Source organism: Solanum verrucosum, unplaced genomic scaffold (assembly GCF_900185275.1).
Source record: "Solanum verrucosum unplaced genomic scaffold, falcon-dt-bn FXZP01000189.1, whole genome shotgun sequence".
In the NCBI taxonomy this organism is placed as follows: domain Eukaryota; kingdom Viridiplantae; phylum Streptophyta; class Magnoliopsida; order Solanales; family Solanaceae; genus Solanum; species Solanum verrucosum.
The window spans coordinates 1967753-1987786 of record NW_026020814.1 but is presented as its reverse complement, the minus strand read 5'-3'; the positions used below and the strand labels follow the sequence as shown (position 1 = coordinate 1987786).

The 20034-nt window shown below is 29.7% G+C and overlaps 4 protein-coding genes across 4 annotated transcripts; all 4 read right to left on the bottom strand.

Moving 5' to 3' along the window:
• Positions 1 to 5441: 5441 nt before the first annotated feature.
• LOC125813247 (dehydration-responsive element-binding protein 1A-like) lies at positions 5442 to 6175 on the bottom strand. The gene has a single exon (XM_049492736.1). It carries the CDS (start codon positions 6132 to 6134, stop codon positions 5442 to 5444), a length of 693 nt encoding a protein of 230 aa, XP_049348693.1. The 5' UTR covers positions 6135 to 6175.
• Positions 6176 to 8918: 2743 nt separating this feature from the next.
• Positions 8919 to 9623, bottom strand: LOC125813246 (dehydration-responsive element-binding protein 1A-like). Its single transcript, XM_049492735.1, has one exon. It carries the CDS (start codon positions 9621 to 9623, stop codon positions 8919 to 8921), a length of 705 nt encoding a protein of 234 aa, XP_049348692.1.
• A 3753-nt stretch (positions 9624 to 13376) lies between these two features.
• On the bottom strand, positions 13377 to 14082 carry LOC125813249 (dehydration-responsive element-binding protein 1A-like). The gene has a single exon (XM_049492739.1). It carries the CDS (start codon positions 14080 to 14082, stop codon positions 13402 to 13404), a length of 681 nt encoding a protein of 226 aa, XP_049348696.1. The 3' UTR covers positions 13377 to 13401.
• Positions 14083 to 16303: 2221 nt separating this feature from the next.
• LOC125813250 (dehydration-responsive element-binding protein 1A-like) lies at positions 16304 to 17295 on the bottom strand. The gene has a single exon (XM_049492740.1). It carries the CDS (start codon positions 17248 to 17250, stop codon positions 16597 to 16599), a length of 654 nt encoding a protein of 217 aa, XP_049348697.1. The 5' UTR covers positions 17251 to 17295; the 3' UTR covers positions 16304 to 16596.
• Positions 17296 to 20034: the final 2739 nt, after the last annotated feature.

The following is a 20034-nucleotide window of genomic DNA, read 5'->3' as shown; positions in this document are numbered from 1 at the left end:
AATCGTTGACCTACCAACATTTTGTCCAATTTTTTTTTTCCTTGTTTTAAAAGAACATCACTGCCCGTGCAGCGTTTTTGGCGATTTTTTTTTAAAAATAAAATAAAATCGCTGCTATGGCAGCATTTTTATAAGATAAATTTTTTTTAAATTAGATTGAAAATCGCTCCACAGATAGCGATTTTAGTTTTTTTAAAAACATTTTTAAAATCAAGGTAGCGATTTTGGAGATTTTTTTTTTCTTTTAAGATCGCTGCAAAAACACTATCAAGGCAGCGAATTTAAAAAAATAAAAAAATCTAAGTAAAAGGTTGCCAAGGCAGCGATTTTTAAATTATTTTTTTAAAGTAAAACACTGTCAGGTGAACGATTTTCAGAAAAAAAATAACTTTTTTAATAGAAAAGCTGCCAAGGCAGTGATTTCAAAAAAAAAAACTGTCAAAGTGGTGATTTTCATGAAAAATAAAATAAAAATTTTCTATGAAAACGCTACCATAGAAGCGATATTAGCAAAAAAAAAAGAAAAAAATTGGAGAATATTGCTGCTCGGACAGCGATTTTTAATTTTAACGGAGTAAACGACATTCATATGTGTCAGAGAGAAATCGCTTTGGCAGTAGTAATTTTGCCCTTTTGATTTTAAAAAAATATGATATGCTCTTTCAAAAAATTTAACAATTTTTTTTTGCTCTTTTGACTCAGAATTCCTATATATCCCCCCTCATAGCCTTATCCCCACACTCTTACCCCACCTCCATCCCTACCTTCCAAAATATTTTTTAAAATTCTATATCTTTTGTTTATGTACCAAACAAAAGTAAATAAATAAAAACTCAATCCTGAAATAGAAGTACATTTTCTTTGGACCGAAGACACCCTAGAATTGACTTTTTATATTTATTTCTCCATGTTTGCTCACTGAAAATAATGACTCCTCAATTCAATATGCCTATGACACTAACTCAAAATGTGACCACTACAATATTTCAACACGAGTGAGAGATAGAATATGTAGAACATAACTAGCTTAGAATTACTTCCTCCGTCCAATAAAAGTTATCCACTATACTAAAAATAATTGTCTAGCAATACTTATTCAATTTAAAAAATTAAGAGATAATTTACCTTTTGTGTCTATTTTATCCTTATTATTAAATATTATTTATCATCTACTCCCTCCGTTCCCTTTTATACGTCATTCTTACTATAAATAGTTGGTTCATAATACTTGTCATTTCATAAAATCAATACATAAATTACAATATTCTTCCTATTTTACCCTTGTGAGTAATTAGCCTTGAAAATATACATTTGATCAACATAGAAAAACTTAAGTGAATAATTCATGTTCATTGATCAAATTAATTAATCAAAATAAATTAATTCATATTCATTGATTGAAAAGTTGACTTCAAATAAATAATAAGGTAGAATAATAAACTTACTTAATTTCTTAATGCACGTGAAATAAAAAATAGTGACATATAAATAAGAACGGAGGGAGTAATACATTCTCAAAGCATTAAATTCAATAAAGTCAAAGGATAATATAGTAATATCACCCCTGTTATTTATTATTTCTTAAGGAGTGTGTCAAGTCAATAGTGTACAACTATTGTTGGACAGAGTCAATAGTAATTAAATATTGATACAGTTTAGAATTAATTATATTAATTACTAAGAATGAAATTGTAGAGTCAAATCTCAATTTATATAAAAAAGGCATACATAGCTATATAATGAAGACATTATCTCAAAGAAAGATAAAAAGAGAATCATAAAAAAAATGTAATTTTACCATCAATATTATTTTATAATTTTCTTCATATAATTAGTCACTTAGTTGTGATTTTTTATTATTAAAATGGTAAAAACTACATTCTAAAAATGTCTATAAAATAGGAAAGAGTTACTAGTCTCGAGTGTGTATAATTCGTGTAGGGCAACCTTCTACTTTTAATTTTTGCCTATTTCTTTTTTCCTTCCTTCCTTTGTTGGAATAGGACTATTATATATATCTTAGGGAAAAGGGTCAAAAATACCCTTTAATTTTAATTTATTAGTTGATTATGTCTTTATCGTTAAAACAAAGTTATTCATATCTTCGTTATCATTAATTTCATCATCTATACCCCTCAATTAACGAAAAACCCCAAATTGACTCAATTTAACCCTTTTTTAAATAAAAAAAAAAGACTCATTCCTTAATTTAAACCCAATACCCCGATCCCTCAATCGTTTAACCCGTATAACCCATTCCCCTTTTACCCATCCATTTCTCATTCATCTCCATCAATTTCTTCTTCCCCATTCTCCTTAACCCTTCTTTACAATACTCATTTCTCTGGAAAAACCGTAGTCATATCATTCACCAAAAACGAAAAATCCTCCAAATTCACATTTGAATCTTCATCATGATCTTCTTATTCTACTACTAATAATTCCTTTCCCTTAGCTGCATTTCGACCCCAAATCTTTCCCCCAATTTCATAAATTTTGCCGTCGGGTGGAGTTTTGACTTGGGATTTGGATCTAGCCAACTTGTGGTACTTCCAATTTCTCATGAGAGGTCCCGGTTGCATAGACATAACACACACACCCAAAAATGAAAGATATAGATCAAAAATCTCTTTCAGTTTCTTCAACTAATATGCGGTCTGCGCTTCGGTGAAGTTTTCGGTACAGAGGTCGTTGTTGTTTGGGGGTTGTGAAAGGGTTTTGCGGAGTGCGATTTCGTCGGTTTCAGTGAAGACTCTGTGATTTCCTGCAGATTTTGTGATTGTTTTGGTGATTGATGGCATTGGATTTCCGGCGATTTGGGTAAGTTTGTACGGTGGTTCACGGCGGAGGTGGATTTTTCCCGAGAGTAGAGATATAACTCATTCTCGTTTTACCCATTCCTATTTAGTAACTTATTATTTTTAGAGTGTGAAGTTAAGTATTATACTATAATTCATTTTGGTCTTTTATCAGATGCAAATGCGATTCAACCATGAAAACAAACAAGCAAAGGAGATGAACACTAATTGAATGGGTTATACGGGTTAAAAGATAGAGGGGTCGGGGCATTGGGTTTAAAATAGGGAATGAGTTTTTTTTCAAAATTCAGACTAATTTGAGTCAATTTGGGGTTTTCTGTCGATTGAGGGTAAAAATGGTCAAATTAGTAACAACGAGGATATAAATAACTTTATTTTAACGATAAGGGTATAATTAACTAATAAATTAAAGTTAAGGGGTATTTTTGACCCTTTTTACCTATAATAAACAAATCTTTGAAAAAGGGCAGCATCAATAAGTAAGAATCTCCACAAGCTATTTTTTGTAAGATTGAGAATTAGTACTATACTTTAGTGAATCCACCTATTGGAATCCTTTTTAAAAAAATTAATCTACAGTTTTATGTCCACTTGAGCTTTTAAAGTGTATATATACCTCATTTAATAACAACTATTATAGGAAAAAAGTTAGGACTTAGACATGGAATACATTGTTAATCCATCATTTATATCATATATAGTGATGACACAAGTTATTGTGAAATAAGTTATCTCAAAATAGCTAATCTCAAGACTATTAATATGACATAACGTGTTCTCAATCAAACGACCCCTATAAATTGCTCCATATATTCACCCATAGAAATTAATGTTATACTTTGTATTGTGTCTATTAAAATTGTGTCACATAATCAAAACCAAGAAAATGTCATAATTAATATTTTATTAATGATGTCATGTTTATGTAGTTATTCTTATAATTTGTCTATTTATGATTTTTACCATATATATAGCAGAAGGTGAAGTCCGACAGAGCCGTCTCAACAAGTTTGGAGCCTAAAGCCAAACTTCATAACAAGGTTTTAGTTATTTTAGTTGTCAAATACTATAAATTAATAATTATAACATATTCAATGTAATCCTACAAGCCAAGTCTCGAATAGGTAGGATTAATGCAGAGTGCAGACCTTATGAAGTAAGAATGTAAACAATAATAATTTTCAATGAAAAAAAATATAATATAAGTTAGATTAATAAAACCTAACTTGAAAATTTTAAAAACTTATATAATGATATTGAAATAGTCGCGCTATAAATTTGATAAGTTGATATAATGATATCATAGTAGTATTGATTTGTTGTCATGCTTGGAATTTAAAGAATACGCCAAAAAATAAATATGGTATTTTTTATTAAACACACAACAATAGATTTTGCATAATACAAAAAGTTTTTACCATTTGGTAGACTTTAGAATATTCAATAATGAGAAAATAAAAATAGAAAGGGAAATAAAAAAAAGTGCACCTAAGAATAAATATGGGTTCATGTTAATCGTCAATATATAAATAAAAGTCAAGAAAATAGGTAGCCACATAACAAAGACATAACACATAAACATGACCCTTAACTTGGCATCAGCGGACAACTATGACCTTTAACTTTGGTCCGTCCTACAAGGCACCTTACATGACTATTTTATGTCCTACGCGGCGTCCTTCGTGTATTATGTCATGTAGGACACATCTGCCTACTTGTTCAATTTTATACAAATTTAAGTGTCTACTTGTGTATATTCAAAGTTGAAGGCATAGTTATTTGCTGAAATCAAGTTAAAGGTCATATTTATGTAATATGCCATTAAAAATAATATTACAATTAACAAAACATTATTCTATTTTTCAATTATTACTACGACCTTCACATTGAATAAGGTAAACAATTATATATATATGGAAAAGTGGGGTCTTAAAAATTTTTGGACCCCAAGCGATTGTTTAATGGTCTTATGAAGGGTTGGACGTCCCTTTTGAAGTTGTAGTGTGTTTGGACTAAATGACAAATCAATTTATCCTAAGAGACTGCATATGTGATCATGTTAAATGATAAAAGTTAGAAAATTGATCTTTCAAAAAATACAAGAAGCCATCAATATAATATTGTCTTATTGAACTACAGTCTCATTCATTCACTTGCACTAACACACGGTTTGACAGTTAATAGTATTACAATTGTACTTAAGATAATACGAACCTAGAAAGTGAGACATATCCTTTTCCAATCAAATCCTCTAGTAAGCGTGGGTTCGATTTTTCATCTAAATTTTTGAAAAGTATTTTCTTTATGAAAATAAATTTTTAAAATAAGAAAAATGACTTTTTAGTGGAAGTAATGAAAATAAATTCCACAAACTCTTTATATTGACTATGTCCTCCCCACTTATTCAATATGAAAATGGTGAAAAAATAAGAATATATTAGTTATAGGTTATTAATTCTAAATCTAGAAAGACAGAAAATATATTGAACATTCTGAGTGTAGATGATGTAGGTTCTGCTAATTAGATGAACTTGTTCACTTGTTTCATTCAAATAATTACTACACATGTATACATTTGTACCATCGTAGGAAACTAATAAAATCTCCTAAATATATCGTTATTTATATAGAATAATTCCATAAAGACATATAAGTGTGCACATCAGCTAATTCCACATAATGATCTCCGATCTCTAAACATTGGGGAGGAGGTAGCATGAGTCCTTCTGCCATATTCGCAATTAATCCTGGCATGTAAAAGAGCGCTTCCTCATCCATGAACAAACTACTCTCCTCCTTCATAAAAAACGTGTTTTCTAGCGTTTCAGGAGTAGTACTACATTCTCCTGAAACTTCTTCCGACTCTGATGATAATGGTCGGAAGATTTCTGCAGCCTCAGCGGCTGCCTTTTGAATATCCTTGGAGTTAGAGGAAGCCGGAATAGGCAACCTCCAAGCCGAATCAGCGAAATTCAAGCAAGCAGAACGGCCTCTTAATGCTAAAGCTGCCACGTCATGAGCTCTAGCTGCCATTTCTACTGTGGGAAAAGTACCAAGCCAAATCCTTGATTTCTTATTTGGTTCTCTAACTTCACAAACCCATTTTCCAGAATTCCTCATCCTGACTCCCCTGTATACTGGATGTCGAGTTTCTCGAAACTTCTTCCTGCCAGCTGGCTTCTTCGGGTTATTTGAAGCTAAATTAATAACTTCCTCATCAGAAAAATTATTATTAGGGGAGTACTGATTGTTATTAGTATCAGATATTGATGATGACGATGATTCAGCGAGTGGGTCTGAATAATAGATATCCATAATAATATTATTGAAAACTGACTTAATTATTTGATGGGAGTGTAAACAGTAGTGTTGGATGGATGGAGGTTTTTGGGTTTGTGGTGAATTTGAAATTGGATTTTCTATAAATAGATATGATAAGTAAAGTGAAGTGTCAAGTGTTGAAGCTAAAAAAGTTGGGTATCACACGGAGTTGTATTGTAATAAGGAGACAGTTGTTTTAAGTCTCAAGTGTGTATAAGTCGTGTAGCCTTTCTGTGCTGATGTGGCAAACTTTCTAGTTTTGCCTCTCCTTCTTCCTTCCTTCCTAACTAAAAGGAATAGTACTCCCTCCGTCCCTATTTACTTGTCCATATTTTCTTTTTTAATTGTCCCTATTTAGTTGTCCATTTTGACAAATCAAGAAAGGACAACAAATTTTTTCCTATTATACCCTTATTTACACTTCTTAAAAATTGTAAAAGTGTATGTTGTTTCCCTCCAATTTATTTCACTTGAATTCAAATAAGTGGTTGTAATTTTGAAGTGAAAAGTTGTCATAAGGGTAAAATTGTAACTTCACTATGCTAATCATTGTTGCCTTAATCTGTGTGTCATTTCTAAAGTGGACAACTAAAAAGGGACGGAGAGAGTATATCTTATCTAGAATACTTAGACTAGTTAAGCTACTACTCTCTTCGTCTCAATTTTATGTCACATTTTTTTAATTTCAATATTTAAATAAATTTATCTTAATTGTAAATTTTTAAATTGTCTATTATTATAATTTAAAATACTTTTTACCTAGTTTAGAAATATATAAATTGAAATATAGAGAGCAGTAAACTATTTTTTGTCAAAGGTCAGCATAAATATATATTGACTTCAATAAATCTTCTTTCTTATTATTAGGCTAGTTATATTCACGTGATTAATAAAGTGCGTACCTAATTTAATAACAAAAATTTTAGGGGAAAAAAGTTATACTTATACATGGAATACATTGTTAATCCGTCCCTAAAAAAAAATGCTTGTTATTCACCGATGCAAATTAATGTTATGACTTATAGTCACACAAATAATATATTTTAAAGTATAAATTTTAATTTTTATTATTTTTCAATACTTTGTACGTATTTATTAAAATTATATTACTTAAATTAGAATGAAGAAACTATATAATTATAAGAAATTTTAACTATCTTTTAACCTACGAAAACTTTGTGGAAAATGAAATTGCACAGTACTAGTGAAGGAAAAGAAAAGAACAAGTCAAAATATATAGTACTCCCTCCGTCCCTATTTACTTGTCCATATTTCCTTTTTTAGTTGTCCCTATTTAGTTGTCCATTTTGACAAATCAAGAAAGGACAACAAATTTTTTTCTATTATACCCTTATTTACACTTCTTGAAAATTGTAAAAGTGTATGTTGTTTCCCTCCAATTTATTTCACTTGAATTCAAATAAGTGGTTGTAATTTTGAAGTGAAAAGTTGTCATAAGGGTAAATTTGTAACTTCACTGTGCTAATCATTGTTGCCTTAATCTGTGTGCCATTTCTAAAGTGGACAACTAAAAAGGGACGGAGGGAGTACGTAGGAAGAGGAGGAAGCAGTACAATAAATGGCATTCTAGATATATAACGATAGCTAAAAGCAAGTACATGTGGGAGAGGATATTATCTAGTGGAAGGTGAAGAGTTAGTTCCTTTTAGAGTTGTAGTGTGTTTGGACTAAATGACAAATCAATTGTATCCTAGGAGACTCCAAATGTAATCATGTTGAAATGATAAAAGTTAGAAAATTGACCTTTCGAATAATATGACAACTACAAGCCATCAATATTGTTTTATTAAACTACACTCCCATAGTCATTAGTCCCATTCATTCACTTGCACACACGGTTTGACAGTTATTATCTTTAAAAGAAACGAGAGAAACGCAGGAAATAGGAATTTTGGATTAGTATTACAATTGTACTAGGAAATAGGAACCTAGAAAGTGAGACATATCCTAAGAGTGAATTCTATTTTTTCTATATATATATATTGTTCAAATGGTTAAAAGCTATGAATTTTTTATTTATTTTTTATGAAAATAAGTTTTTAAGATGAGAAAATTGATTTCCTAGTAGAAGTAGCTGGGGAAATAAGTTACATAAATGACATTCCACCTTGGTTATATCCTTTCCATGCTCCAAGCTTCCAACACACCCCTACTCTCATCTTTTATAGTACTATATACAAATATTTTTAAGATAATATCTATCGTCAATAATGAATTGATCATATACAAGAAATTTTCCTGAAAAACATTTTTCTTCCTATCGAACACACTTTAAGTGGCTTCTTATTTATTTACTTCTTTTATGTTTTGCATTGACTTATTAGTGAAAATCATATGACTCGGCGATTGAACGCTCAGTCAGCATAAAGCTTGGAAAACCACCAACTCGATTTCTGTAATAAAATGTAAACAACAATACTCCAACATGTTGGCATACTTGGAAGATAATTAGTTTAAGATTAGTAATTAAATTGACAGTATAATGAAGACATTGTCTTCTCACATATAGAAAGGTAAGAAGAGAAACATAAAAAATGTATTTTTTATCCTGATCAATACGTACAGTATTATTTTATCAAAATGGTTATTAATTCAATTGCTCTAAATCTAGAAAGATTGAAAATATATTGAGCATTCTGAGGATATATAGAATAAATAGGTGCTAATTAGATTAACTTGCTCACTCTGTCTACATTTGTTACTAAATTACTGCACTTGTATGTATAAACTATAAAAAATTCCTAAATATATCCTCATTTAGATTGAATAATTCCATAAAGGCATGTAAGCATCATCAGCTTCTACATAATCTCCGATTTCTAAACATTGAGGTAGAGGTAGCATGAGTCCTTCCGCCATATTCGCAATTAATCCTGGCATGTAGAAAAGCGCTTCCTCATCCATGAAGAAACTATTCACTTGCGCTTCCTCATTCATAGAGAGGGCCTTTTCTGGCGTTTCAGGAGTAGTAGTATTGCTACATTCTCCTGAAACTTCTTCCGACTCTGATGGTCGGAAGATTTCGGCGGCCTCAGCGGCCGTCTTTTGAATATCCTTAGAGTTGGAGGAAGCAGGGATAGGCAACCTCCAAACAGAGTCAGCAAAGTTCAAGCAAGCAGAACGGCCCCTTAATGCTAAAGCCGCCACATCATGAGCTCTAGCCGCCATTTCAGCAGTAGGGAATGTGCCAAGCCAAATTCTAGATTTCTTATTTGGTTCTCTAACTTCACAAACCCATTTTCCAGAATTCCTCATCCGGATTCCCCTGAATACTGGATGTCGAGTTTCTCGAAACTTCTTCCTGCCAGCTGGCTTTTTCGGGTTATTTGAAGCTAAATTAATAACTTCCTCATCAGAAAAAATATTATTAGGGGAGTAGTGATTGCTATTATCAGATATTGATGATGACGATGACAATGATGATAATTGAGCGAGTGGCTCCGAATAATAGCTTGGAAACATATCTATAGTAATATTATTGAAAACTGACTTAATTATATTTGATGAGAGAGTAAAGATAATGAAGTAGTGTTTGGATGTTTTGTATATATAGATATGATGATAAGGTAAGTGAAGTATTGAAGCTAACACGGAGTTGGAGGGAGATAAGTGTTTCAACTCTTAAGTGTGTATAAGTCGTGTTGCCTTTATGCGGATGTGGCAACTTTCTACTTTTTGTCTCTCCCTCTTCCTTCTTTCCTTTTTGGACTACCACTAGAATACTTGGTCTAGTTGAGCTACTAATAAACAAATACATTTATTAAAGGTCAGCATCATTGTATATTGACTTGAACTAATCTTTTTTCTTCTCACTTTTCACTTCTTAGTATTATTAGTTAGTTACGATAACACAAGTAAAGTGGATCCCACAATTTCTAAAAAATTAGATATTAATTAAATTAAAGTAGAATATCAGCGAAGACGTGCCTATTTTAGCCAAACTCCCTCTTATATACTATAATAATAAAATAATAACTAGATAATGTTGCTCGTACTATGCACGGGCCCAATAATATAAATAGTATGTTTTGGGGCTAATAATTGAGTTTTTGAAGCGATTGTTTGCGTGGATAAAAGAATAAGTTTTTTTATCACGAACCTGTATTTTCTTTGACGCTATTTAAGGCATAATAAGACTACCCACATACAACATTTTTGAAATATTTTATGTTGTCAATTACCATGATTTATAGTATTTTTACGATAGATTCACTTCAAGAATCAGTGGAATTTTTTGTATTTTTTCAAAACATATTTTTTGTTGTCAATTATCATGATTTATAGTATTTTACGCAATTTTTAAATATAAAAAAAACAAAAAAAAATAAGACAAATAAATTAAAATCGACCCAATATATGTTATTTTTGTTGTCTCAATTTATGTGACACAAATCAAATTTGGAGAGTCATCCAAATTTTCATATGTTTTTTTTTTTTAAATTAAGTTATTAATTATTGTGATTTATAATATTTTTATGTAACTTTGAAATAACGTACATTACTGGTCACATTGTCCTAATTTATGTGATATGGATAAAATTACAAAATTAACCCTTTTAAAATATCTATATTTTAAGTTGTTGATTATTATTATTTATAATACTTTTTGGTAATTCTAAAATGATATGTGTTATTTTTTCTGTCCCAATATATGTGAGCCTGATACAATTCTGAGAGTCAACCTATTTTATTATATAACTTTTAAATATTTTAAATTGATAATTATTGTAATTTTTAATGCTTTTTAAGTCATTTGTAAATGATATATGTTGCTTCCTTGATTGAGACTTTTCCTTTTGTGAAATATATATATATATATATATAGTCCCAATCAAGGAAGCAACATATATCATTTATAAATGACTTAAAAAGCATTAAAAATTACCATAATTATCAATATATATATATTATTTTAAAAGGGAGTTTATGCCCAAGTTCTACTATATAATAAATATAATATATAATATTCAAGAAAATCCCAATCTTGAATATTATATATTATATTTTGGCATAGTAGAAATTTTAAAAGTCCCACAAGTATAATAAATAATATTGAAGATTGGAAAAAGTCTCAATCTTAAATATTATATATTATAATTGGGCCTAGACTCCCTTTTATAATATAGTAGAAAATAATAATACTAATAATAATAAGAGAAAGAGAATACTTGAGATAGAATGGGGAAATTAAATACCAATCTGTTTGGGGTAAATTTGTGCAAAATTTAAAAATCAAATTATAAATTAGTGTTTAGATATGTGATTAAGGATATAATTTGAAATCGAGATTTCAAATTCCAAATTCTCCAAATATATATATATATATATATATATTTCAAATCATGATTTCAAAAAATAAATAAATGAAAAACTTGATCCATTAATTTAAATTTTATATATATAAATAAATAAAAGGACCAATAATCATTTCAAAATTTTCAAAGAAAATAAGTCATGTTCAACGTTTGAGTGAGTAATAATTTTGAAATAAATCTTTTGAACTACAATGACTTGAGGGCTAAAAATTAAAATAGAAGGGTAGAAATATAAAAATGACCTTTCAAATATATGAAATTCATCCGACTCTAAACACACGGTTCTGACAATTATACATCATTAACTCAAACTGACCTTTGCAAGAAATGAAAGAAAGCATTTCGCGCCGCCACTTGTCCAGGAAAACGTGTGATCCACCACGTGGCACCATTTGCAGGTCTCCACCATCATAATTTTCTTCTACTACTGGACTAGCTCTTAAAGGGATATCTATTTTATTTTATTTTATTTTTGGAAAGTTTCCTATATTTCACTCTATATAGTACATTAATTAATACTGTCTTGTTGAATAAGAAATTATTTCTAACAATACAATTTTAAAGTGTTTATAGACATGAAAAAGATATAACTTATTTATTTTGTAATTCATAATATTGAAATTCTTTAATGATGAGATAAATAAATTTGGAATTGAAAACTGAAACTTTAATTTGAATATGGTTGACTCATGCTGGGCACCCCTTCATTATTTTTGAATGAAGGAATTATATACTTAGGGCTCGTTTGGTGTGAGGGATTAGAAATAATAGTGATGGGATAAGGAAATAGTGATGGGATAAAAAAAAAATTATGTTGTTTGGTTGGCAAGTCCGGGATAACTTATCCCGGGATTAATAATTAGTACCGGGATAAGTTATCCCTCCCCATGGGTGGTATAGTAATCCCGGGATAACTTATCCCGAGATAGAATAGGTAAATGACAACTATGTCCCTTTAAATCCTTTTTATGTATCATTTTTTACATTTATGTATATTTACATTTTTTTAATACCATGTATAATAATATTTACTACTCCTTATTTTTATGATAATTATACATATTTTTCTATTAAAAAATTATACTATATAAATATAATTTTTATTTATGAATTTATTTGACTAATTCTTATGTTTATTTTATTTTGATATCTCATAAATTTTCTTCTCTTTAATAAACTTAAGAGGAAAGTTCTATTTTTAAGCTAAATAAGAAAAAAGTTATATTTTTAAATACACATGGTACTTATCATGGGAATACATAAACAAAAATATTTAAGTTAAAAAAAAATAAAAGTTTTATTTTAAAAAATGAATAACTAAAGCTCACAAAGAAAAAATTAAAAAGTTTAAATAAAGTGAAGGGTAATTTTGTAAACAAACAACTTGTTCTTAAAATTTATCAATATATATTATTTTGAATATAACAAACCAAACACTCAATAAGAAATAATCCCAGGACAACTTATCCATCATAACTAATCCCAACATAACTTATCCCATCACAACTCATATTCAAACCAAACGACCCCTTAGTTTTCAAGTAAACAATTGTTTTCAATATCAGATAATTTTGCTTAGATTGGATTGATAAATTAACATTTAGATACTCAGTAATTACGAAAAATAAGTTAAGAAATTGTAATTCTTTAATATCAGAATGGCAAAAAATATTGAACATTGTAATATCACTTCACATTTCATTTATTCAAATATGACGGCTTGAAATTTGCAATACTAATCTTTTCTTCTCACTGCCAAAACCAAGTCATCCATTGACACGTGTCATTATTTGGTGGCGCTACTATCTACATTGTTTAGTACTCTATTAAAATCATAATACTAATGTACATTCGTACCATCCAAATACTGAGTACGAAAATTACCAAAATCTTCTAAATCCTAGTAATTTAAGAAATTGTACTATTTAGATAGAATAATTCCATAAAGTCATGTAGGCATCAGCTTCCACATAATGATCTCCCATTTCTGCACATTGAGGTGGAGGTAGCATTAGTCCTTCCGCCATATTTGCAATTAATCCTGGCATGAAAAAGAGCGCTTCCTCATCAATGAAGAAGCTACTCTCTTGCACTTCATCGTTCATAAAAAATGCATTTTCTGGCGTTTCAGGAGTACTGTTATCAGATTCTCCTGAAATTTCTTCCGACTCTTCTGATGATGATGATGATCGGAAGATTTCGGCGGCCTCAGCGGCCGCCTTTTGAATATCATTAGAGTTGGAGGAAGCCGGGATAGGCAACCTCCAAGCAGAATCAGCGAAATTCAAACAAGCAGAACGGCCCCTTAATGCTAAAGCTGCCACGTCATGAGCTCTTGCTGCCATTTCAGCAGTAGGAAAAGTACCAAGCCAAATCCTTGATTTCTTATTTGGTTCTCTAACTTCACAAACCCATTTTCCTGAATTCCTCATCCTGATTCCCCTGTATATCGGATGTCGAGTTTCTCGAAACTTCTTCCTGCCAGCTGGCCTTTTTGGGTTATTGGAAGCTAAAATAATTTCCTCATCAGATGATGATGATGATGATGAAGAAGAAGATTCGGTTAAAATTAGTGGGTCTGAATAATAGGTTTCAAAGATATTCATTGTTGTTGAGAGCTAAAAATAGGAAGTAGTTGTATAATAGTGTTGGATGTTTGTTCAGTTAACAAGTGTTATACATATTTATAGTGGGAAAGTATGATAGTGAAAGGAGAAGAGAACACGGAGTGATAATAAGGATACAGGCTGGATATAAAAGCGTAAGCCCAGCTGTTTTCTTTCTGTGGGACAAGTAGATTTTTCTTTTTGTGTACAACTCGTGTGGGTTATGTGGCAACTTGTGAGCTTTTACTCTTTCTTCTTTCCTTCCTTTTTGGAATATATATACTCCTCATTACTGAATACTGACCAATCTTTGACATTTCATCAATTATTATAACATAAATAAAACTTATTCGTGTTGCATCTATTTTATACTATCTCATCATCACCAATTTTTCAATTTACAGATGAATCTTTGGGGATTCAGTGAACCAATAGCTGTCAAGGAAAAGGTCAGCTTTCATCAACTTTTTTTTTTATACTCTCTTCGTCTTAAAATATTTTCTAATTTAATTTCCCTTTTTACTTGTCATTTTCGAAAAATTAAAGAATGACAATTTATTTATTTTATTAGACCCTCAATTTGTTAACATTGAGTTAGAGTGTGTTTTGTATTGCCGTTGGGAGGCCAATAGTGTTTTTTTTGAAATTTTTTTTTTTTTTGAAAAATAAAGTATTTGGCAAATCCTTAAAACTGTTTTTAAATGGAAATAGAAGCAATTTTTCTGGTGTTGAAAAGAATCTAAAAATTCGTGCTTCGTAAAAAAAAGCAGAAAATTATATTTTTGAAGACTAAAATATTGTAAAAAAAAGCAGAAAATTATATTTTTGAAGACTAAAATATTCCTTCCATATATACATATTTACATATATATCTCTTATTAATTAATTAGCATATCTCATAAGTTAAGTTTCATTCAAGAATTTTTATTTTTTATACAATGAATTTTTATATTTTTTTATGTTTATATATTATTATTTATATTTTATGATTTTTCTGATATTGGAAAGAAGTTAAAAATATTTGAAATGAGAAAACAACATACCTGAGGACAAGAACTATATATGGAGATTCAAGCTTTGGAGAGGAGAAATTAGACTATAGTAGAGTAGTTACAAATTAAAAAAAAAAAAGGAATGAAAAGGGAGGAGAGAGGGAGTGTTATTTCTATTTTAGGAGACTAGATATGGACCCAAGTATATTTTATTAGATTTAAAATTTTATTCCAAACTATTTAAATTTATAAAAAAAATACCCCAACCCTAAAAGTGAAGTTTAAGTTCCATAATGACAGATATTTTTGATCAATTTGGGATAATCTGTTCAATTAAGAGGTAAATATGTAAAGTTTCATAATGACAAAGATATATTTATAAGTACGATAGTATAATGAAGAATAAAATTAATTAATAAACTATACTAATTATTGAGATTCTTTGAAAAGATAGTGGAAGGTGAAGGGTGAGTTGCCTTTCTATTCTTATCTTAGGCCAAAATATATATAGCCGCCCCCTACGTAATCCAATTGAAAGATGAGTTTGAAAATTGACCTTTGAAATGGGTATATGTATGAAGTCACTAGTGAAGTACCAATAATAACTAATTAAAACTCAACACGCGCTTTTGACAGTTAATAATATCATCATTTGCTACTCTGATAAATTAACAAATTAAACTTTTCATTTCTCACGCGGGAAATTATACGCGTGGACCACGTGCATCATTTCCAGCTCCAATGTGCTTCCACTTGGAATATATTGGATTAGTACCACAATGTTGAGACATGTATAAATCTCCAACGATTTGAATTGTCCCCATTATTATTCCATTCTAGAAAGTTCTACAATTGTCATCACTAATAATTTGATAATAGAGGCGGACCTAATTGAGTACATGTATATCTGTTAACTTTGGAAAAAATCATATATATATATGTATATCTATTTTTGAAAATTGGTATAAACTATGATATAATTAATTATATGTAGTAATTCAAGAACTATTTATACTACAAAGAAAACAAATATAGTAATTTTATTTTTAGGAAAAGGACATTTTTTATCCAAAAGTAATAATACAAGACATTTTTGGACGAAACTACTAAAATAGAATATTTTTATTCAATATGCTACAGCATGTGGGTAGTTATTAGTTAAGAGGAGTACTTGCCCAAATGATCGATATTGAAAATTCTAGGACAGATGAAAATAGGTTTGAAAAACTAGCGCATTTATTTCACTCTATTACAATCTGCTTGAAAAATACTCCACAAATCTACTTTTTCACTCACTTGCCTAAACCAGAAAAAACTTAAGACCAACTGTCATAAAACACACAATAGTCTTATATACCCACGGTCTAGGCCAATGATTCTCATTTAACCTGAACCATTTTCTTATGCTACTACGTACAACACACTATTAAATAATAGTATAGCAATACTAGTAATATCTACATCATTACAAATTACAATACTTCACTCTTAGCATTAGTCTCATTATACTTACTTATATATATTAGATAGAATAGCTCCATAAAGGCATATCATCAGCTTCCACATGATCTCCCATTTCAGTACATTGAGGTGGAGGTACCATTAATCCTTCCGCCATATTCGTAAGTAAACCCGGCATGCAGAACAACGCTTCCTCATCCATAAAAAACATATCATCCGGAGTACTAGATTGATCTCCAGTAATAACTACTAATTCTTCTTCCGACTTTAATGGTCGGAAGGATTCGGCGGCCTCAGCGGCCGCCTTTTGAATATCCTTAGTGTCGGAGGAAGCCGGGGTAGGCAACCTCCAAGCAGAGTCAGCAAAATTCAAACAAGCAGAACGGCCTCTTAATGCTATAGCCGCCACGTCATGAGCTCTTGCCGCCATTTCAGCAGTTGGAAAAGTACCAAGCCAAATCCTTGTTTTCTTATTTGGTTCTCTGACTTCACAAACCCATTTTCCTGAATTCCTCATCCTGACTCCCCTGTATACTGGATGTCGAGTTTCTCGAAACTTCTTCCTTCCAGCTGGCTTCTTTGGATTATTTGAAGCTAAAATAACTTCCTCATCAGAATGATTGGCACTATTAGGAGAGTTATAAGTAGTAGTATCAGAAAATGATGAAGAAGAATCTATTTGTGGGTCCGAATAATAGCTTCGAAAGATATCCATTTTTTTTCTTTAATCAGTGATATTTGTGATGTTTGTTTTTGAGTGAGCTTATAGATTTTAATTGTTGTGGTAAATGTGAAAAGTTTGATTTCTATATATAGTTGAGACTAAAAAAGTTATGATGATGAAAAAGAACACGGAAGTTAGAGGGTGATAAGGAGACAGGCTGTTTTAAAAAGAGAGTGGGGCAGCTGTTTTATATGACAGCTGGAGTGGAGTGGGGCTGTGGTTTTAAGAAAACTAAGTTCCAACTTCCAAATCTTCCGTGCGTCTAACTTGGCTTATTTTTAGTTTCTTCTATACTTCCCTTTTGGACTATATTGGTACTTAACTTGGAAAATACTTAAGCTACTACTTCACAATATTGACATTTGTCATGGACTAAAAATAATAAATTTCGTGTTGTCACTTGTCAAGTCAAATGATACTAGAATAAGACGGACTACTTTGGTAGGTAAAACTAATAAGTACGAAAGGCGTACTAAAAGTTTATAAATCAAACTATGAGATATATCAAAACTCGATACATGCTCATTATAACAAAAATATTTTTTAGCAATAATAAATAGACATATTAATAAAGAGTGCTAAAGTTTTTACCGTTATTAGTTAAATGTATTAGATTCAACGTCGCTCAAGGCTTTAGGGACATATAAAAAGAGTGATAATTGCCGCTAAAAAATTATATTTAATAGCAATTGAATTATTATCATTAATTAATTACCGCTAAAGATTATTTTTTATGTGGTGGATTATAATTTATATAAATTAAACTATGCTTCAAGACTTTCACCAATCTCTGTTGATGATAACAATAATAGTGAGACATGAAAAACAAAGAGCAAAATTAATCAAATGAGTCTTTTTAAAATTATGAGATTAAATCAGTGTTTGGACATTTGAGTTCATCCTGATTTTGTCGCATATTATGAGATGAAATTTCAAATTTCCAAAAAGCATGATTTGAGAATTTCATATCATGTTTTGAGATTTTTCAAATATAAAAATGGACCTACGAGTTTATATTTTGTATTTAAAAACCATATTTATATGGGTAATGTTAAATGGCCAGAAAATTTGACCAGAAATTTAAAAAAATTATAATATCTTTTTTATTTTAAAATAAACTAATATTTTTTTCATTTTTAATTAAAAGGTATTAAAGTTAAAGGGGTAAATTGTTCAAAAAAAATAAAAATAACATAGGATAAATACCATTCTGGCCAAATTTTCTAGCCAAAAGGATTTTTCCTATTTATATGTACTAACCATTTATTTCATATGTAAAGAAAATTTATAATTTATATCATTACTTTTTAATCCATTTATATCTCATATAACATTATTCTCACCAACACAAAATTATTGTTACTTCAAAACAATTTCTACTTTATGATTTATATTCATCAAATTCATTATTTTCCATCAAATTTATTCAAAGACTAGTACACTACAACTTTTGTTTAATTTTGTCTTTTATTTAATTAAAACTTGATCAATAAATGTTGTATTTTTTTAAAAAAATATCTTTGTAATAGCGTATTATGTAATTTTATAAACTCTAAGTTATTTGATAAAATTATATGAAGAATTGAGACAATTTTAATAATTTTACAACTTATGAAATTTTTATGTGTATGAGAAAATATACAACATAAAAATTTAAATTGCATATCCAAACAAACGATGATAAATCAATTGGTAAAGGATGCAATTGGTCACACGAGCAATGCGGGTTTGAACCAAGCTGGTAGCATTATTTTTTTTTGGCTTGCTCTTGTACAATGAAGCTCTTTCTCTTCTTTTTTTCTCTATCATTTTCATTAACGTGTAAAGGGCTTAAATTTTTTCTCTACTTTCAAACATTCTTATTTATTTACTACTACTCATTATTATTTTAATTTGGCTCCTTTTCACCGTAATTAATTTCTTTTTTAAAAATAAATTCTCTTTCATTATTTGTTAATCTCTTGATATGAGTATTACTGTTTATTCATTATCAATGAATGAGTATTGAATTATGAACGTTACATAAACATTATTAAGAATACACTTAAATAGTAGTTTTTTAAAAATATATGTTTTAAAATGATGAATATTATTATTTAAGTTCTTTAAATTTAAAGGTTCTTTCTATCTTCACCACATTTTTACAAGGTAAATTGACTAGGTGAAACTACAATTTTTATTATTTCTCTATTATATATCTACAACAACACATAAAGTCAATGAAATATGAATATATTAACACTATTAGATGATTTATACAAGCTCAAATTTTTAAGGTGAAAAATATTTTTTTTCTCAAAATTTTAGCGAATAAGGCCTCTGATTCCTAAAAAGAAATAAAAAATTAAATTGTTTAGTTATATCTAGTCTCATAGTATTTAAAACAAAATATTACTAACATGCAATTTGATAAATTTGTGTATAAAATTTGAAAAACATAAATAACTCAAATTGTAACCCAAAATTGAAGCAACTGCCCGTTTATCTTACTTGAATGGAACGGCACGTACGACCTCTAAAATCTAGACCCACCTCTGCAAACAAAACAAAACTTCAACTTTATTTCATAATTTCATATTATGCTTTTAAACTTTGTAAGACTCAAGGGTCCCCTAGGGATGACAATGGGGCGGGGCGGGGCGGGTTAGGCTTAACCCGCTTTGCATAACAATCTTTTATCCTTTTTCCCCTCCCTGCATAGATCCACTCCGCATGAACCCGCCCTGCATAGACCCACTCCGCATGAACCCGCCCTGCATAATTTATATAATATTT

What these genes read in the sequence shown, in the direction of transcription:
- LOC125813250 (XM_049492740.1), bottom strand. Translation starts at nt 17,250, where the DNA reads ATGGATATCTTTCGAAGCTATTATTCGGACCCACAAATAGATTCTTCT.
- LOC125813246 (XM_049492735.1), bottom strand. Translation starts at nt 9,623, where the DNA reads ATGTTTCCAAGCTATTATTCGGAGCCACTCGCTCAATTATCATCATTG.
- LOC125813247 (XM_049492736.1), bottom strand. Translation starts at nt 6,134, where the DNA reads ATGGATATCTATTATTCAGACCCACTCGCTGAATCATCGTCATCATCA.
- LOC125813249 (XM_049492739.1), bottom strand. Translation starts at nt 14,082, where the DNA reads ATGAATATCTTTGAAACCTATTATTCAGACCCACTAATTTTAACCGAA.